The sequence below is a fragment of the Oratosquilla oratoria genome, chromosome 21, assembly GCF_046742065.1.
Source record: "Oratosquilla oratoria isolate Oo_2021 chromosome 21, ASM4674206v1, whole genome shotgun sequence".
Lineage (NCBI taxonomy): Eukaryota > Metazoa > Arthropoda > Malacostraca > Stomatopoda > Squillidae > Oratosquilla > Oratosquilla oratoria.
Window position 1 is genome coordinate 50,591,967 of NC_134797.1, and position 17,230 is coordinate 50,609,196.

At 41.9% G+C, this 17,230-nt stretch overlaps 1 protein-coding gene across 21 annotated transcripts in view; it reads left to right on the plus strand.

Annotated features, from left to right (window-relative positions):
- Positions 1-6,721, plus strand: part of Sin3A (SIN3 transcription regulator family member A) — a 143,560-nt gene extending 136,839 nt beyond the window's left edge. For all 21 annotated transcript variants that reach the window (XM_076204875.1, XM_076204876.1, XM_076204877.1 and 18 more), the window contains one exon: positions 4,175-6,721. In XM_076204875.1, coding sequence (XP_076060990.1) covers positions 4,175-4,408 — 234 coding nt within the window. In that variant the 3' untranslated portion in view covers positions 4,409-6,721. The remainder of the gene's footprint in view (positions 1-4,174) is intronic.
- Positions 6,722-17,230: the final 10,509 nt, after the last annotated feature.

Sequence of the window (17,230 nt, forward strand, 5' to 3'; positions counted from 1 at the left end):
AGGAGAATAGTAGGAAGAGTCAAGGATGTACATGTACTAAGGGGAGAGAGTGGGAGAATATCAAGAATTTTTTTTGTTGAAAGGAAGAGGACAGAAGGTAGGGAGGTGCTCACAGTAAATGCTTAAGTGAGAAAGAGAAGGAGTAGTTCAAGAAAAACCTGTGAGGAGTGGAAGGGAGTGAAGGATAGAGTAGAACTAGGAGTGGAGAAGGAATGGGGGATGGTTAAGGGAGGGAGTCACAAGATGTGCAAAGTTAGTGTGTGGAATAAGGAGGATGAGGAAATAGAAGGAAGGGTAGTGGGTGGTGGGATGAGGAAGTGAAAGAGGTTGTAAAAGAGAAATCAAGCATGCACAGATTGGTTACAAAATAGGATGAGAGAATTGTATGAGAGGTACAAAGAAAAGAAAAGGTAAGTAAAGCATAAGGTAAGTGAGGCAAAGAGGAGAGCAGATGTGAAATGGGGCAAGAGTATGAGAATTTTATGAGTAATAAAAAAAAGTTTTGGATGGAAGTTAAGAGAGGTGAATCAAGTAGAAAAGAAAAGGTAAAAGATGCAGATAGAGAGATGAAAATGGAAGAAATGGCAGTAAGGAAAATGGGCAGAGTATTTTTGGGAGTTGCTCAATGTGAAGGATAGGGAAGGGAAAGGTAGTTGGAGTGGGAAGCGCTAAGAAAATGACTGATGAGTGAGGAAAGTGGAGGAAAAATAAGGAAAGATGAGGTGGAAGCAGTTGTTAAAATGATGAGAGCAGGTAAGGAACCTGGGTTGGATGGGTGTTGTGCAGTGTGTCTAAAAAGAGGTAGGTACAGTGATGATGGACTGGTTGGTGAGGTTTAATGTTTGTCTAAAAGAGAGTAGAGTGCCGGAGGACTGAAGGACTGCATGTGTAGTCCCACTACAAGGGAAAGGGGGATAAGTGTGAGTGTAGTAGTTTCAGTGATCAATTTGTTTAATGTAGTTGGGAAGGCTTGTGGGAGGGTTTTGATTGAGAGTATTAGGAGAGGAACAGAGTGAGTAATTGGTGAGGAGCAGTGTGGGTTTAGGACAGGTAGGGGTTATGTGGATCAGATGTGTGAGAAAGCTGTAGGAAAAGGTAAGGATGCTTTTTGGGCCTTTGGATTTGGAAAGGCTTATGATGGTAGACAGAAAGGCACTGTGGGAGGTATTACAGATATATGGGATAAGAGGAAACCTGTTAACCACTTCAGTACAATGATGCCTACATATGTGTCATGAGGCACAAGTGGGTACATGAGGATGCTGGTGTCGGCGTCTTGATCATATGTTTTTTTCTTGTAGTTGTTCATGAGTTACCCATGGATTCTGTGAACTGGTATGATCATGTTTTCTGTGTTTATTATTACTTGAGTAAAAGAGAACAAGTAATACAGCAGTGACTTTGTATGTTATAAGGCAAGTCATGAGCAACCAATGCTGCTCATGAGAATTTGACTCAGGTTAAGAGCAGTAGAGTCATTTAGCAGGAACCAAGGTAAGAGGGAGGGAGTGGGCTATGTGGGGATGGAATAGGTGGGAGTTGATTTTATGCCTTTGTGTTTTGGCTAGGATGGGGGCTGAGGGAGTATGTATGAGAAATAAATTGATGCAGCCTGAAGGAATTTCTTCCTGTCTTCTTTTCTGCATTAGGGGATGGAGAGTGGGGTTCACAGATTTATTAAGAGGCCTTGCTGTGGATGTATGTCTTGCGACACTGCTTCTGGCCCAGGGCAGTGGATAAGATGCAGGGATGACTCATCATATACGAGGTGCCAAGATATATGGGTGGATGGGAGTGGAGTATGTAGGGGATGGAATGGGTGGGAGTGGTTTCTATGGCCCCCTTTTTTTCTTCTACAAAGAGCCTTTGGTATATGTATGTTTTGGCTACCTCCCTGGTAAAGGGGAAATAGCTATTGGTATATGTATGTAGTTTGAGGTAAAGGTAGAACTGCATCAAGGCTGTGATGTCATGGCTGTTCAATGTGTACATGGATAGAGTGGTAAAGCAGGTAACTGTGAAGGTGGGCAGGGGATTGGAGATGGTAAGCTATAGTGGTGAGGAGTGGGAGGCGAGTCAGTTGTTTGTGGATGACACTGCATTTGTGATAGGGTCAGAGGAGGGATAAGGCAGTTAGTGAGAGATTGGGAAGGTATGCAATAGAAAGTTGAAGGTAAATGTGGGTAAAAGCAAGACCATGAGATGTTCAGGGGGAGAGGATGGTAGTGAGTTGGAAGTAGTCTTAAAGGAAAAAGGTTGGAGTAGGAGGGCTGGAGGTAAGCTGTAGAATGAGAGAAGCTAGTAAATGTCTTGTGGGATGGATTGAAAAGCATCATGAGAAATAGACAACTGGGAATGGATGCAAAGAAGTTATATGAAGGGCATATTGGGACATTGATGCTTTGTAGGTTAGAGACTTGTGATTTAAGATAGGCAGAAAGGAGAATTATGTGTTTTGAAATGAAGTGTTTTAGAAGTATGGTAGTGGTTACAAAGTTAGATAGTTAGAAATGAGGAGGACAGTGGGGTTGGAAATGGAGTTGGCAGATGGGTTGTTGAGAAATTATTAGGATGGTTGGGACACATGGGAAGAATGAGTGAAGAGATGTGGAAAGCATAGGTGGATGGAGTGAACTTGATCGGATGACCAAGGATGAGATGGATGGATGGGGTGTGAGCGATTGTATAGGGATATTTTGATGTGGCTCAAAGGGATTTTTCCCTTTATCTGTCTTCCTCGTGAGGGGATGAGGAGGGAAGGTCACTGTGAAAGTGAAAAGGCCCAGCTTTGGATGTGCTGTGCCTTGATGCAGTGTTTTTGACCCAGGCAGTGGGTGGGAGATGGGGATGACCTTTCATCTATGAGGAGCTAAGATGAGAGGGAAACAAGGGTGGTGGGAGTAGAATGGGTGGGGATGGGTACATGCCTCAACTGGCTACCAGCTTTATAAAGGGGAAGAAGCATGTGGTATATAGAAAGATTGGTTATGTCTGTGTACATGTTTCTTTGGTATATGTGGTAGGATGTAGATTTTTGAGTAGGATGCTGCTGGTGTAGCAGTAGTGTATATGTATGTATACATGATTCTCTCTCTCATTCTGTTGGTGGTGCTTTTGAAATATAGCGTGAGGAGTGTGTTGTTTAGGGTTCTGGCATAGAAATGTACCATATTCATGTGATATTTTGGGATAATTATGGCTTAAGTGTGTAGGTGTCCTATTGGGGTATAAGTATGTATACTGTAGATTACCACCTTCCATGAATTATGGGAAGTTTTCTTTTGCCACCTGTATTGGTTGGATTTAATTTAAACTGATGATATTAGGGTGTTCAAGTGGTAGAAGGAATTAAGTTATTCAGGCTTGATTAACCAAAGTAAAGCCATTAAACAATGGTGGATGCTAGTGAGAGAGTAAGTTTCTGTTAAGCCCTTTGCACCCAGTTGCGCTAAGCAATTACCAAAGTAAAGCCATTAAACAATGGTGGATGCTAGTGAGAGAGTAAGTTTCTGTTAAGCCCTTTGCACCCAGTTGCGCTAAGCAATTACCACAACACAGTCCCAGCAAGGACTGTGTGTGCACAGTGTGGACAGGCCTGCTGTACACCACCAGGACATACATGTGTATATCCTGGGCATGAAGGGAAAGTGATGTCAAGTGTTTAACCTTGTATAGTTGAACCTTCGATAAATGTTCCATTTAACAAAAAAATCTGTAAAGCTCTCTGATTTTTTTTTTTTTTTTTTTTTTATATCAATGTTAGCCAACAATACTTTGGGGTACAAATATACTCGTATACCTGCACACAATACCACTAGCTCAGTAGTGCCTTGGTGCATTTGCCATATTTATTTTGGTTAGCAAATGTTTCTGCATAAGAATGGATTAAGTCCATTATCCAAGGTTCCACTGAAATCCATTGAATAATAGATTGAATTGTGTATTAATCCAAATCTTAATATTAGAGGAAAACAAGGGTGGTGGAAAGGAGTGGAGTGGGTTCATGCCTTTAACTTGGCTACCTCCCTTATAAGAGAATTCCTTGGTATATAGGTAGTATATTAATGTCCCACAATGAAACCAAGATTCTGAGGATACCTTCTATTGTAGTGATAAGATTTTATTTATGATAAAAGACTACCATTGTTACAAAAGAACATCTTTGTTATTCCAGAGTCATGAATATGTGAGTGAACGTATGCGGCGAGGGATGCGAGAATGGCAAGAATTGTGGTGCAGCCGGCATGTGAGTGATGCCAACCACCGTGCAACTACAGAATGGCTTATGGGCCGAGCAGAGTCTCTGCTGCCAAACCGGACCAAATTGGTGCGGATAGACAACCCTAGCCGGGCACCTTACGCACCTTATAACAAGTACAAGTGTGAAATGCTGGATGAGGGTTCTTAACACAAGCATGAACCCTGAGACCCAGCGCTGAAACTCTTCGCTGGGGCTCACCTTAGCCTCACCTCAAGTACAACTCGAGCCACGGGCGGGATGGTGAATGTTGGACCAGCAACGGTAGCAGGCCTTCCAAGCCAGTGTGGAAAGATGGTAGTGGTGCAGTGAATGTTTTATAGTGATTGCATGTACAAAGTACATGTGTTATTAGCCAGTGGAAACGTGTGCCTCAGCACATATCCAACACAGTTGTATGTGAAAGAAAGACGATCCATCGTGAATGGCTGTTGTTTTGAAGGACGTTGTGTGACATTCAAGTGTCTATCCTGTTGATGGCTTATATAAATATGTATATTAAAGAATCTATTAGTATAGTGTTGATGTGTGTTTGTGAATGTCCAAATCCAGTGATGGTGGGACTTGCCTTCCCGTACAGCAGCGGCCGTTCCCAGGTGAGCTTGCACGGCCAAGCACAAACAAATGCCTACACAGTCTGGTTTTGCTCGGGACCCATTTGGACTCTTGAATTGGAGCCAGTTGTACAAAGGAATGATAATTATAATTTATAGTTGTACAGATGATCTGAGTACTTTTTCTTTTTTATTGTTATTATTTTATGTTTTGTTTTATTTATTTTATTGTCATTATTATATATATATGTATATGTGTATATATATATATATAATTCTTTTTTTTTTTATTATTCTTTCTTTTTTATGATGCTGTAGCTTGTCATTGGGAGGAGACTGCAAAAGGGGGGAAGCCGAAGTGCAAGTGAGCATAGTTTGCATTCCATCCTTGACAAATGATTTATTATTTATATAATGTAATATTTAAAGTATTTATGCTGCCTTCCCTTACCTCGTCATGTGCCATTGGGCCAGAGAGAAAATGGGGTGACATTGCCACTTGCTAGGACTTGCTCTAAGCTCCCCTACTCCTTGGTGCCAAAGCTTGAAGGGACCCTTCCATCTGTACCTTTCCTTTCTGTCCTCTATCCCCACCAGCCTGGGAACATTATCTGTTGTTGCAATAAAGTCTTAGAATGTAAGAAACCCTCTGTGCCGATGTGACATATCTTCACATGCTCCGGCAGTGGCCAAACCTCATGTTTCCAAGTCTCCTTCCTTCTATTTGTTTATGGCTTACATAGAAATTTAGTGCTGTTTCACCATTTTATTTTTTAGTTATTTTTATTTAAGTTTTGTCTTGGGGAAAAATTCTATTCCTATGCAAACTTATAAAGTTTCCTCAGCTTTTGCATTTTATTTATTATAATTGTTATCTTGTATGTGTGTGTGTGTGTGTGTGTATATATATATATATATATATGTTATATGTTTATATAATATACATATGTATATATATATATATGTATGTGTATGTATATATATATTATATATATATATATATATTGTGTGTGTATGTATGTATATGTATTCTCTTTTCTTCTTTTTCTTTTCTTTTCCCTTATTTCTCTTCTGACATTAAATGCCGGCACATGACTATCCCTTTGGTTGCCTGTCCAGCCTTTTGCTTCCTTTTTCATTATTTAGTCAAGATTTTCATTTTCATGAAATCATTCATTGTAGTGCATTATATTCATATTCATTGCTTCATGTTATAGTCATGATCTCGCCACAATTCCATGGTATCATTCCTCCGATTTATACCTTTGCCATCTCATACATCACCATTTCCATACCTCATGACCATCCTGTCACATTCCTCCATCACCACCTTCCCTCATCACCTGTCCCCATCACTTCCCGGACCCACGAGCAGCTCCCCCGAATAGCAACGTCTCAAACTGCCAACACATAGACAAACTTATTAGCTTTAAGAAGTCGGCTGGTTGCACCAAGCGTTCTCAAGGAGGGAAATGGGAAAGTGTTTCACTTTTTGAAGGAAAAACAACATAGTTTGTAAGGCTCCTCTCACACAACGGCCGTCACTACTCGCCCTCGATTGGTGTAGGGTTGTTTGGGACCCGTCCTTCCTTTCTTGTCAGTTGTGTCCTAGCCAGGTGTCTAAGTCATGGTTTATATATGGTCCACAATACCACAACAGTGCCTGGTGGACTGGGTCAGGTCAGGTCATGCTAGTGCCATTGCAGAATAATTTGTAGATTGTTTAGCCCAAGTGCCCCCCTAAAGAACCAACCGATCCTCTCCTTTGCTTTCCATCTCCTCCTCTGTGATACAACTTAGTGTGACAGCCGACTTCCCTGTATGTAGGTTTTTCTATCCCCCAAGTTAATCACAAGAACAGATGTGTTGGTAAGACACTTGTGAAGAATAAAAAACTTTCTACATTCTATTGCACTGATGTATTTAATCGTCCTTACAAACATGGCTCAAATTGATTTTTTGTTTTGTTTATTATGTAAATTTTGGATGAACTGCAGATGAAAAGTCTTCAGGTTATAGTGCAGCCAATTTGCTTTTTTAGACATTATTTCCAGGGCTTGTACTCTATCATTCGTATGACTATAATGTAGCCCAACCAAAAGGCATCTTCACATGAGCATAGGATTTGCCAACTTTTGTCCAATTGAGACAATAATTTGGCCACCTTGCCTGCTGCACTAGTACCTATATTCTTCAAGTGATGCAGCTGAATTTATTTTCTGACATGTCTAAGAGCCCTCTGGAGTGGCATTTACTAGTGGTATGTCACAGGAGCCAAGAAAAGGAGGGCAGGGTGGTGGAATAGGAGTGGAGTATGTGGGGATGAAATGGGTGGGAGTGGATTTATGCCTTCTACTTTGGCTAACCTCCCTTGTAAGGGGGAGAAAGCCCTTGGTATATGTATGTATGCATGTCACAAAACATGAAATTGATATATGTCTCCTCATGGACAGGGAAATTTTAGAAAATTGTCTATTTGGAGAGTTAACTTTAAGTAAAGTGGTCGCAAACAAGGTGATGTTACTTGCAAAGGAATGGTTATTGTGGTTGGCTGAATGTGTAGAGTTGGGGAGGCCTAAAGAATTGGAGTTTAAAGTATTTTGAAGTCGCAAGTGATAGGGAAAGGAAGAGGTGACGTTGAGGTGAATTTTTGAGTGAACAAAGTAAATAACTAGTTGGAATGTAGAGAGTTGTAAAGAATATTTTTTAGGGGATGAATGCAAAGACAAGGTTGTATGAAGTGGTTGTGCCCACGGCATTGTATGGAGTAGTCTTAGAATATAAGAGAGCCAGAGAGATACTGACTGCATGATGTGTGCCCAATACTTTTGAATTTTTTTTGGGGGGGTACCCTTACAGTCTAGAGCCACACATCAATTGTCTTATGTTTGGAATTGAAATCTATACTTGTAAAGAAATTCTTATCCCATCTTACTACTGCAGTTCCCGCGGCTCTTCTTTTCCAAATTTGTAAATCTACCTTTCCTGATGGGGATGGGGGTATGCCCTAGTGATCCAATGCATATCATAGGTGACTAAATAGGATGGAACGAGGGGACTAGGGAGCCCCAATTCTGTATCTCTCTCCAACAATAATATCAAAGTATGGGAGGAATTAACCCTTAGCATATGTTAGCATCCTGATTATATTTAGTTTGTAGTTGTAGCTGAGGGCATAGTTCATTAAATTCCATGCTATCAAATCCTCTGTGAGGGGCACCGTCCTAGCCTTCCAAAAGGGGAGTTTGTGACGTTAAACCATATCGTCATTAGTTGTAGCCGAGTGATTCCATATTCTGTGTTGGCTCTCCTTGGAGATACTATATAGTGTCCTTGAGTTTACTGCTCCACCCACCATTCCTGTTCCCACCAATCATGTAATTCAGCTAGAGCATGCCCCACCCTCATTTTGTGTTAGGGTATCATACATCAGGCAGCTGGTGATAGATAGTGGACTTATGTGTATTACTTTTTTTTTTATGAGAAAGCGAGAGAGGTATCTTGTATATACAGTCTTGATGATGCCCCGCCCTCAATTTGTGAACAAATTATTATTTTTTTTACGTAGAGAGAGAGAGAAGTTGACTGTGAACAAGCTTGATCACATTTCTATGGTTATCCACATTCAGGGTGAAAGAGAAAGGAAAATATTACGGCTGTAACTTTATATCTTATCTGATAAAACAAAGCAGTCGTAACTCGGTGAAGTAATGTGCTTTACTCCTCTTCACGACTCTTTTCATGTCATTCAACCACCCCTAAGCGTAATGTGTGTGTGTGTGTCACGTTTACATGCAGAAAAAAAACTACAACTGCCTCGTATAGCTACGGCAACTGAACAATTGACTCGGAGAGGGAAAGAGAATGATAAGAGAGGTGAGTTGGAAGGGAAAAATATGATGGGCCTGTGTGAACACACACATGCACTGTAAAGCTTATAGTTTATTTATGCAAACTTATAAACAAAAAAGGTTTCGGTAAATGTTGATTACTACCACAATGAATAAAGGAGATAGGGCTGCTGATAGTCAGTGAAATGGTCACAAATTATTATGCACATGGTTTCTCCTTTCACTTGCCTTGGCTATTCATAATGTGCATATTGTGATGCATCATTGAATCATTATACATCAGGCTGCTTAACACTTGTGTGCAAATAATCGACTTGTATTGAAGAGGAAACCAAAACCCTAAAAACTGGGTCATTAACCCTTTCCATGTGAGAATGCATCCAGAGGCACAAGTGGGTATAGGAGGATGCATGTGTCAGTATCCCGAGTGATTATTTTGTCGTTGTAGCTGGGTGACCCCTGTATTCTGTGAATAGGTTTCATTGAGTTGGTGTAAGAAAATGAGAGAAAGCTGTAACTTTATATCTTATGCATGTTGTGATACGTCATCCAAATCATAGTACATCAGGCACCTTGCTTGTGAGTATTCAACTTCTATTGAAGAGAATAAGTGTGTATAGGTGTACATTTAATGACCCAGTCATTAAGGTCAGTCTGTCTGTAAATCAAAGGGCTTTTTTCCTATTATGTGGGAGATGATGAAATTGAACTGAAAGGGTCATGGTTAGTTGGAGTTTGTGGTGTGTAGAGTGACAAGGGGGTGAGGCAGAGAAAAAGGGACACCATTTGTAAGTGATGAGATAGGTGTGTGATGGAGTGTAGAAAATTGTCTTTGGGGATAATGAGGGTAAATGTGAAATTGGAATGATTGATGTTGAGTGTATATGGCCTAGGTAGTGAAAAAGGGAAGAGGTAGGCTTTTTGGAGTGTGAATGTGAAATTGGGATGATAGGGGGTGTTGAGTGTATATGGCCAAGGTAGTGAAAAAAGGGAAGAGGAAGGCTTTTTGGAGTGGGAAGGAATGTGACCACAATGGTGTTTGGGGCCCACTTTGGTAGAATGGTAAGCCATATGGGCGAGTTGAAGGAAGGAGGCAGGGTTGGCCAAGGAATGGTTTGGGCACATGGAAAGAATTAGTGAATAAAGAAGAGCAAAAGTGTGTGGAAGGCAGATGGATAGAGTATAATTCAAGGGAAGATCAGTGAAATGGATTGGTGAAAGGAACTTTGGTTGCAAATTATCTGAGTAGTGAGTGTGAGTGGAGAGTGGCTTTGAAGGGATTTCACAGTGTCTGCCCTATGGATGAGAAGGGAAGGTCACCAAATAAGGAAAATGTGGGGGTAAAGCAGCCTTTGTTGTGAAGCCCTTGCTGTATTGCATCTTAAACAGAGCAGGCATCAGGGATGACCCTTCATTCACAAGGAACAATAAATGGGGCTTTGGAATTGAAGGGAATGTGAATTAGCCACCTTCCTTAAAAGGGGGAAAAGGGCTTTTTGGGTGTGTATGTTATGAGAAATGTGATAGTTGCAAGACTGAATGAAGTGAGGCAGAGAATGGTGTTTTTGTTCCCTAGACTGTGTGCCCAAGCAGTCCCATGATGGAGTGAAGAGTGCCGAGATAGTTTGGCCATGTGGAAAGAATGAGAAAAGATTAGTGGAAAACAAAGAACTGGAGTCAAGTTAGGAGGATAATGAAAAATTATTTGGATGGTGAAAAGAGGGATTAGTATACACATCGAATGTCAGTCAAACGGAAAGTAATCACAAACAATACTGTTGAATCACAAAGTAGCAATTGGGCTAAATGAATTTATACATATCAGCTTGGGTCCTATAGATCCAACAAAATAAATCTGTTGTCCTGGCTCTCTTGCAGGTAACCCAGCACAAGTCTGTCATTTACATTTGTGGTTTTAAAATATTCATAACACATTTGTGATAACTCAGGTTACCTGGGAGCCATGGTTCTCCTGCAAGAGAGCTAGGACAACATCATGAATGATAGTTCAATGGTCGCAGTAAAGTAATCCAGAATGGATTGCATTCTTTTGTCTAGATAGGACCAACGATGGGCACCTTCTTGTGGTAGTCTTGCAAGATGGATGGCATTGATGCCTATTTTCAAAACCCATTAACCCCTTTGCCTCCACCAGGAGGTGCCCTGAGGGATTGGCACTCAGTGACTTGGTTCTAGAACTGTTGACAACTGGCAACTACTCCCCCCACCTCTTCCATTCAGCTGTTGACATAGAAACTCCCACACCAGTACATTACAGACAAGTCCAAAGTCAGTTTCTTCTTAGAAATCTGAGAATCTTTGTCAGCCACTGTGGAGTTGTGGGTTTTTCACACTGTGGAACTCAAGACAATAGTTCTGTACTTTAGCAAGAGAGGAAAGTAGTTAGAAAAAAGCAAGAGGTGACCTAGCAGTGTTTGTGAGAAAATGGTGAAGTGCAATCTTTGCACTGGTTAAGTGAGAAGAAGCAAAAGAATGTGTGAGTGATAGGAAAGGAATAAGGATCTTCCTCACCTATGCTTAGCTGGCCCTTATCAGGTAAAGATCAAATGTCTGGTTCTAGCAGTTAGAAACGAGCCCAGTATAAAACTACACTTTCAAATTGCAAAAGATTCATTCTTCTAGCTGGTCAGTGGTTCCTCCACAAGCTTTGCAGTATTGAGCAGTACTTTGTGAAGGAGTGTAATCACATTCCAAGTTTCATTCAAGCCAACAGAAACTAGTATTGCATGGGCAATCCACCACTCTTTGGGGACAACACTGGCAAAGGGATGGTCTTAAAAGTATTAAAGGAGATCAAAATGGAGTGATATTAAAATTTAAATTGATTAGTATTCACTGAATTGGGAGGTCGATTCTTGTCCTAGTGTTGTGCCAGGTTTTAATCTTTCAATGTCTTGCAACTGCTTAAATTTGTCTCTGAAGAGGCTAGCAACAAAATGGTAATCAGAGACCAGACAGTAGATGAAAGAACAACTGCCACAGCATCTCTCTCCCATAAAAAACTAAGTTCTTCAGCAATGGTGCACATGACAGCAAGGGTAGATGGTGACTGGAAACCCTTAGTCACAATCCACAAAACAGATGGTGCAAGCCCACTGGGACTTGGGGCATTAGCAGCCCTGTTCAGGATCCACTGACCTCTGTTCTCCTGCTTAGGGAGTTGGCTAGAAAAGGTGCCTTGGATTTAGCCCCATATACCCTAACCTGACTGGGGAGCTGCACCCAGTAAGGTCACTCTGACCGATACAATAACCATTTAGTGGGAAGGGGTCATATTGCTGCTGTATTTCCACCCCATCCTCCTCTGCAACACCACAAGGCCTCCAATGTACCTGTTGAGGTCCTGCAACTGTTCACCACATCTTACTAAGAAGAGAATAGCAGTATCTGCTGCCCAACCACCTCAATATGGTACTCTGAGACCTTTCATGTATCAGCTGCCAAGTCTGACAGTGACACATTGAATCACTAGGACTTCCCTCTCGCTTTTTAATTATAACATTCTTACACTTAACACTAACAGGTCTTCCAGGGTTGGCCCCTATTCACAACCCACATAGGTGGCAGTGCAAACCCAATGATCATTGTAATGGGATTGGGGGCACTACAATTCGGCTGTAGCCTGTTAAAGGATCCACTCTGCTCACCATACACAGGGAAGAGGTTAGAATAGGTACCATTAATAAGGTCCCCTACCTCAACCTAGCTGGTAAGACACCAGTAGCAAGGTCACCAACATGCAGTAATAATAACAATAACAGGAAGGAAGCAACAGCCTTCCCGAAATATGTCCCTCTATTGTATCCCCACCTGGCTCTGACATTTTCCTGTAAATAAAGCAGAGCACCCCATGCTCCCCACAACTGCAATCGCTAACCTGAACAAGTGACATTGCACTCCTGAGTCTGCCCAACCCCCAATAGCCCCAAATTTGACCCAAATGAAGACAAAGTGGACCCTGACATGAACTACCCAAGATTCTTGATCTTGAAATCCACAAAATATGAGTTATAAAATTCCATGGTAGTATGTGATAACTTTTGAAGACTCATCAGAAAAACCCATAGTGTGCATCATCAAGGAGGAACTAACAGACTTTAATGTGGAAGTCATGACCTTAACCATGTAGGCAGACACACCAGACCAAATAACACCTGAAACTGCTCCCAGGGATCTGGGAACACTTCTTATAACATCAGACATTAGTAGTTTTTGATGCCATCCCCAAACACAATCTTGCAAAATATACAACAGACACATACATACATATACCAAGGCTTTTTCCCCCTTACAAGGGGGGTAGCCAAAAAGAAAGGCATAAAAATCATTCCCACCCATTCCATCCTTGAATACACTCCACACCCGTCCACCCTCCCTCTTATCTTATCTTAACAGACACACTAATTGCAAAAGATGGATGGCCAATTATTTGGCAGGTAGAAATGCGTTCCATATAAAGGCCAATTATGGCACACCAGAAACTATGAACAGAGTACCTCCGGGCTCAATCCAATGTCCCACACTTCAGTCTATACATGCATGATGTACCCACATCCTAGAAATAGAAATCGTCTCTTATTCAGTCAACATAGCAATTACATGCACACACACTAATGCAGATAAGCTGCAGAAATACTACAGCCATACCATGACCCACTCAACACCTGGCTCACTACAAGTAGACTCGAAATAGCCCCAACCACATTTCTCATCAACTGGGCACTATATATCACACCTTTTTATCAACCACACCCTCATACTGTGCACACATGACATGTTGCTGCATCCCTCTGAATCCCCTTTCCCCCAAAAGGACAAAATCCACATGGCCAGACTGCAGTGTGGCCTCCAGCCTTCTGACCTAACAGAAGAGGCTGGATGACTGCATTGCAGATAAATGTCCAGGATGCAACACTTCACAACACATTATGGAAGACTGCATTGTTCACAATCATGCACACCAACAACACAATATACACTAAAGGATTTGTGGAAAAACCCAGTTTCAGCCTTAATATTCCTTTAGGAGACGGGACTGCTTGGCCAGGCAGTCTAGGGAATGACAACAACAACAACAACACACACACACACACACACACACACAGTAACTACGAAGATGGCCCCAAACACTCAAAAATATTGCATGAAGAGAGTTTGTCAAAACTAGAACTACTGACTGGAACAAAGAAAAGAAAGAGGCGACTTGTTGACCATATACAGAATTATAAAAGGTGTGGAAATCCTTGATAGAGATGACTTACTAAATTGGGATAAGATAAACACAAGAAAACATGGAAGAAAACTCAAAAAGGACAATTATAGAAGATCTGGGAAAAAAAAAAAAAAAAAAAAAATTTCCCCAGAGTGGTGGATGTATGGAACATACAAGTACTAGACAAAACAATAGTGTGTGCAAAAACAATACAAGAATTTAAGAGTAAATTAGATATGGCGAGATACAGAGACAGGACACTACGAGCATAGCTCCCCTTCCCGTAAGCTATAACTAGGTAAATACAAACGCGCGCACACACCCAATATTCTTGGCATAATATACCATCATCCCTGTCATTCAAACAACACATCACAAACAAGACAAAATGTACACCTTGACTTAATGCGCTTAAATCATTTGCAGGAACAACATTTCGACCAAAGAAATTACCACAACAGTATACATACACTCAGTGATAAGTTACATGGGCCCCTAATCTCACTAAGACACACTGCAACACCCTATAGACTATACAGAACAAAGCCTTAAAGACAATTACAGGCTGCACAAAAACAACACCTACAGACCATCTACACCATGAAACAAGTCTTCGAAGTCAAGGATCACCTTGACATGTGAGGCACACAAACACTTGCCCCAGCCTCCACAAACACAGCCCACCCATTAAACCACTGACAGAATGCTCTCGCACACCAAGAAACATCAAAACTGCCCAAATACGTATAACGCACACAAATATCTTTTCTTCCTTCACAACCAACAGACACCAGCCTCTAGAGGCTTATCCATAATCATACTGCACACTGTTCCATCAACAAACTGAAAGATAAACACACTGTTGCATGCCAGACCCCCTGCTATCTATTCCTCTAATCCTTTCTACTCCAAGAGGACAGAGCCCCCCTGGCCAGACTGCGATGCAGCCGCTATCCAGTCTTTCTAAGCTATCAGAATAGGCTAATGACCATATCACATATAACTGTCCAGGATGCAACACTTCACCCCATACTATACAACACAATAAGGTCCTGGAGCTGCAGCGTCTACGTTGTGGGACCACCCCCCAACCCCAAGTGTTGGGGGCCAAACGGCAGCAACCACCCCTGGCCATCAGCTCTACGCAGGTGGCACCGATCCCCAAGAGGAGCTACGCCTGCCTTGGGGAGTACCACAATCCTTTTTCCCAACATGCGATGTTACGTTTTTTCTGCACCGAGGGGTGATTTTCCGGCGATCACCCCTCTTCTACTTTTAGCCGGAGATGTAGAGAGCAATCCTGGGCCCACCACAAAATACACATGCCCAACATGCTCTAAACCCATTACTTCGAGCAGACAGACAAAGGGCTCAGTTCAGTGCAATATGTGCAAAAACTGGGCCCACCTCATTTGTACAACACTTGCTGACACAAACCAATACACAAACACTTGGACATGTTCTACCTGCCCTCCAGTAACCCCACTCCCACCTCCCCAACCACAGCCAGCACCCTTACCCACTCTCAATTTCCCTTTGCCCTTACCCCCGATCAGTACTCCCCTTCCTTTGTCCCCGATCTCTCCTTTCCCCTCCTCTGACCCAGATCCTACACCTTCCCCATTCCTCAACCCCAAACGGCAACATACAACACATACAAAACACACAACATCAACATATTACAACACAACATTGATGGTATTAACACGAAAAACATGAACTTGAACACTTTCTTAAACAGCACAACATACACATTGCAATTTAATAAGAAACAAAACTAAGACACTCGCACAAAACACCATCATTTCATAATTACACCACCATCAGACAAGACCGGACCGACGGCAATGGCGGTGGACTCATCACCTTGATCCACCACTCCATCTGTTTTGTGGACACAAGTGCCACAACCAAAATTCTCCTCCCTACCACAGATAACACAACAGAAATCCAATCCATTCGAATCCGCACAGGCAACAAATCAACACTGACAATAATTAACATGTACATTCCCCCCCAATCATCTCCCACAGTTCCTGACACCTTCAGGCCTCAATTTAGCCAACTAGCCTCAATCCCCAACCTGATCATGGGTGGAGACTTCAATGCCAAGTCATCTGCCTGGTACGTCGACAACCCTGACACAGACAGAGGGCTTGATATACAGACTCAGTTTGACTCATTGACTATCATGAACAACACACATAATCATACACATATCCCACACCAAGCCCTCTACACTCCCTCCTCTCCTGATATCACCTTTTGCTCCCCCTGCCTAACCCCAACAACATCATGGAGAGTGGTCGGAACCCTTGGCTCTGACCACCTTCCAATCATCATCACCACCAAAACAAGATGCACCCCAGTTGGCCACAGACACACATACACCAATTACAAGAGAGCTAACTGGGAAGCTTTTACTGAAGAGACAGAACAACATTTTGAAACACTTAACAGTACACCAATCACAAACATAAACAATGCTGTGCACACTTTTAATACAATCATACAAAACGCAGACAAGAGATACATCCCTATAGGCAACAGAAAATCACACAACCCCAACTTCACACCAGAAATCCAAAGCCTCATCAGACAACGTGACACACTTAAACACGATACCCCCACACCTATCCCTCAAAACATAGCAGACCAAATACAAACACTAAACACTGTGATTGCCAATAAAATACACGAACAAAAAACACAAAATTGGCAAAACTTTATCAATACACTTGATCACAAAACAAACACCAGCAAATTGTACAAAACACTCAACAGCATTACACTATCCAACAGTAACACTACACGCTCTCACGCAGCAATAATCACAACAACAGATAATCTACCCTCAAACAGACAAGCAAACGCACTCATACATCATTTTGCACAGACAAGCCATCTCACTTCTCACCCTGACAACCGACGCACCATTCGATGTAAGAAAGACTTCCCCACAGACTCAAACTATACACCCTTCATATACAGTCAGACAAAACTCATAATACATAATCTCAAGCACTCATCTGCCTGTGGCCCTGATAACATAAGCAACATCCACCTAAAACACATTGGACCACAAGGTATACACGCACTCACAAACATTGCAAACTACAGCTATTCACACAACACTATACCCGACATCTGGAAGCATGGTAAAATAATCACCATTCCAAAACCGAACAAAGACCCAACAATCCCAACATCGCACCGCCCAATCACACTTCTCTGCACCCCCTCTAAAGTCATTGAATGCCTAATACTTAAACTTGTCACACCACATATTCCCCTTGCTGACTCACAACACAGTTTTAGGCCACTACACTCCACA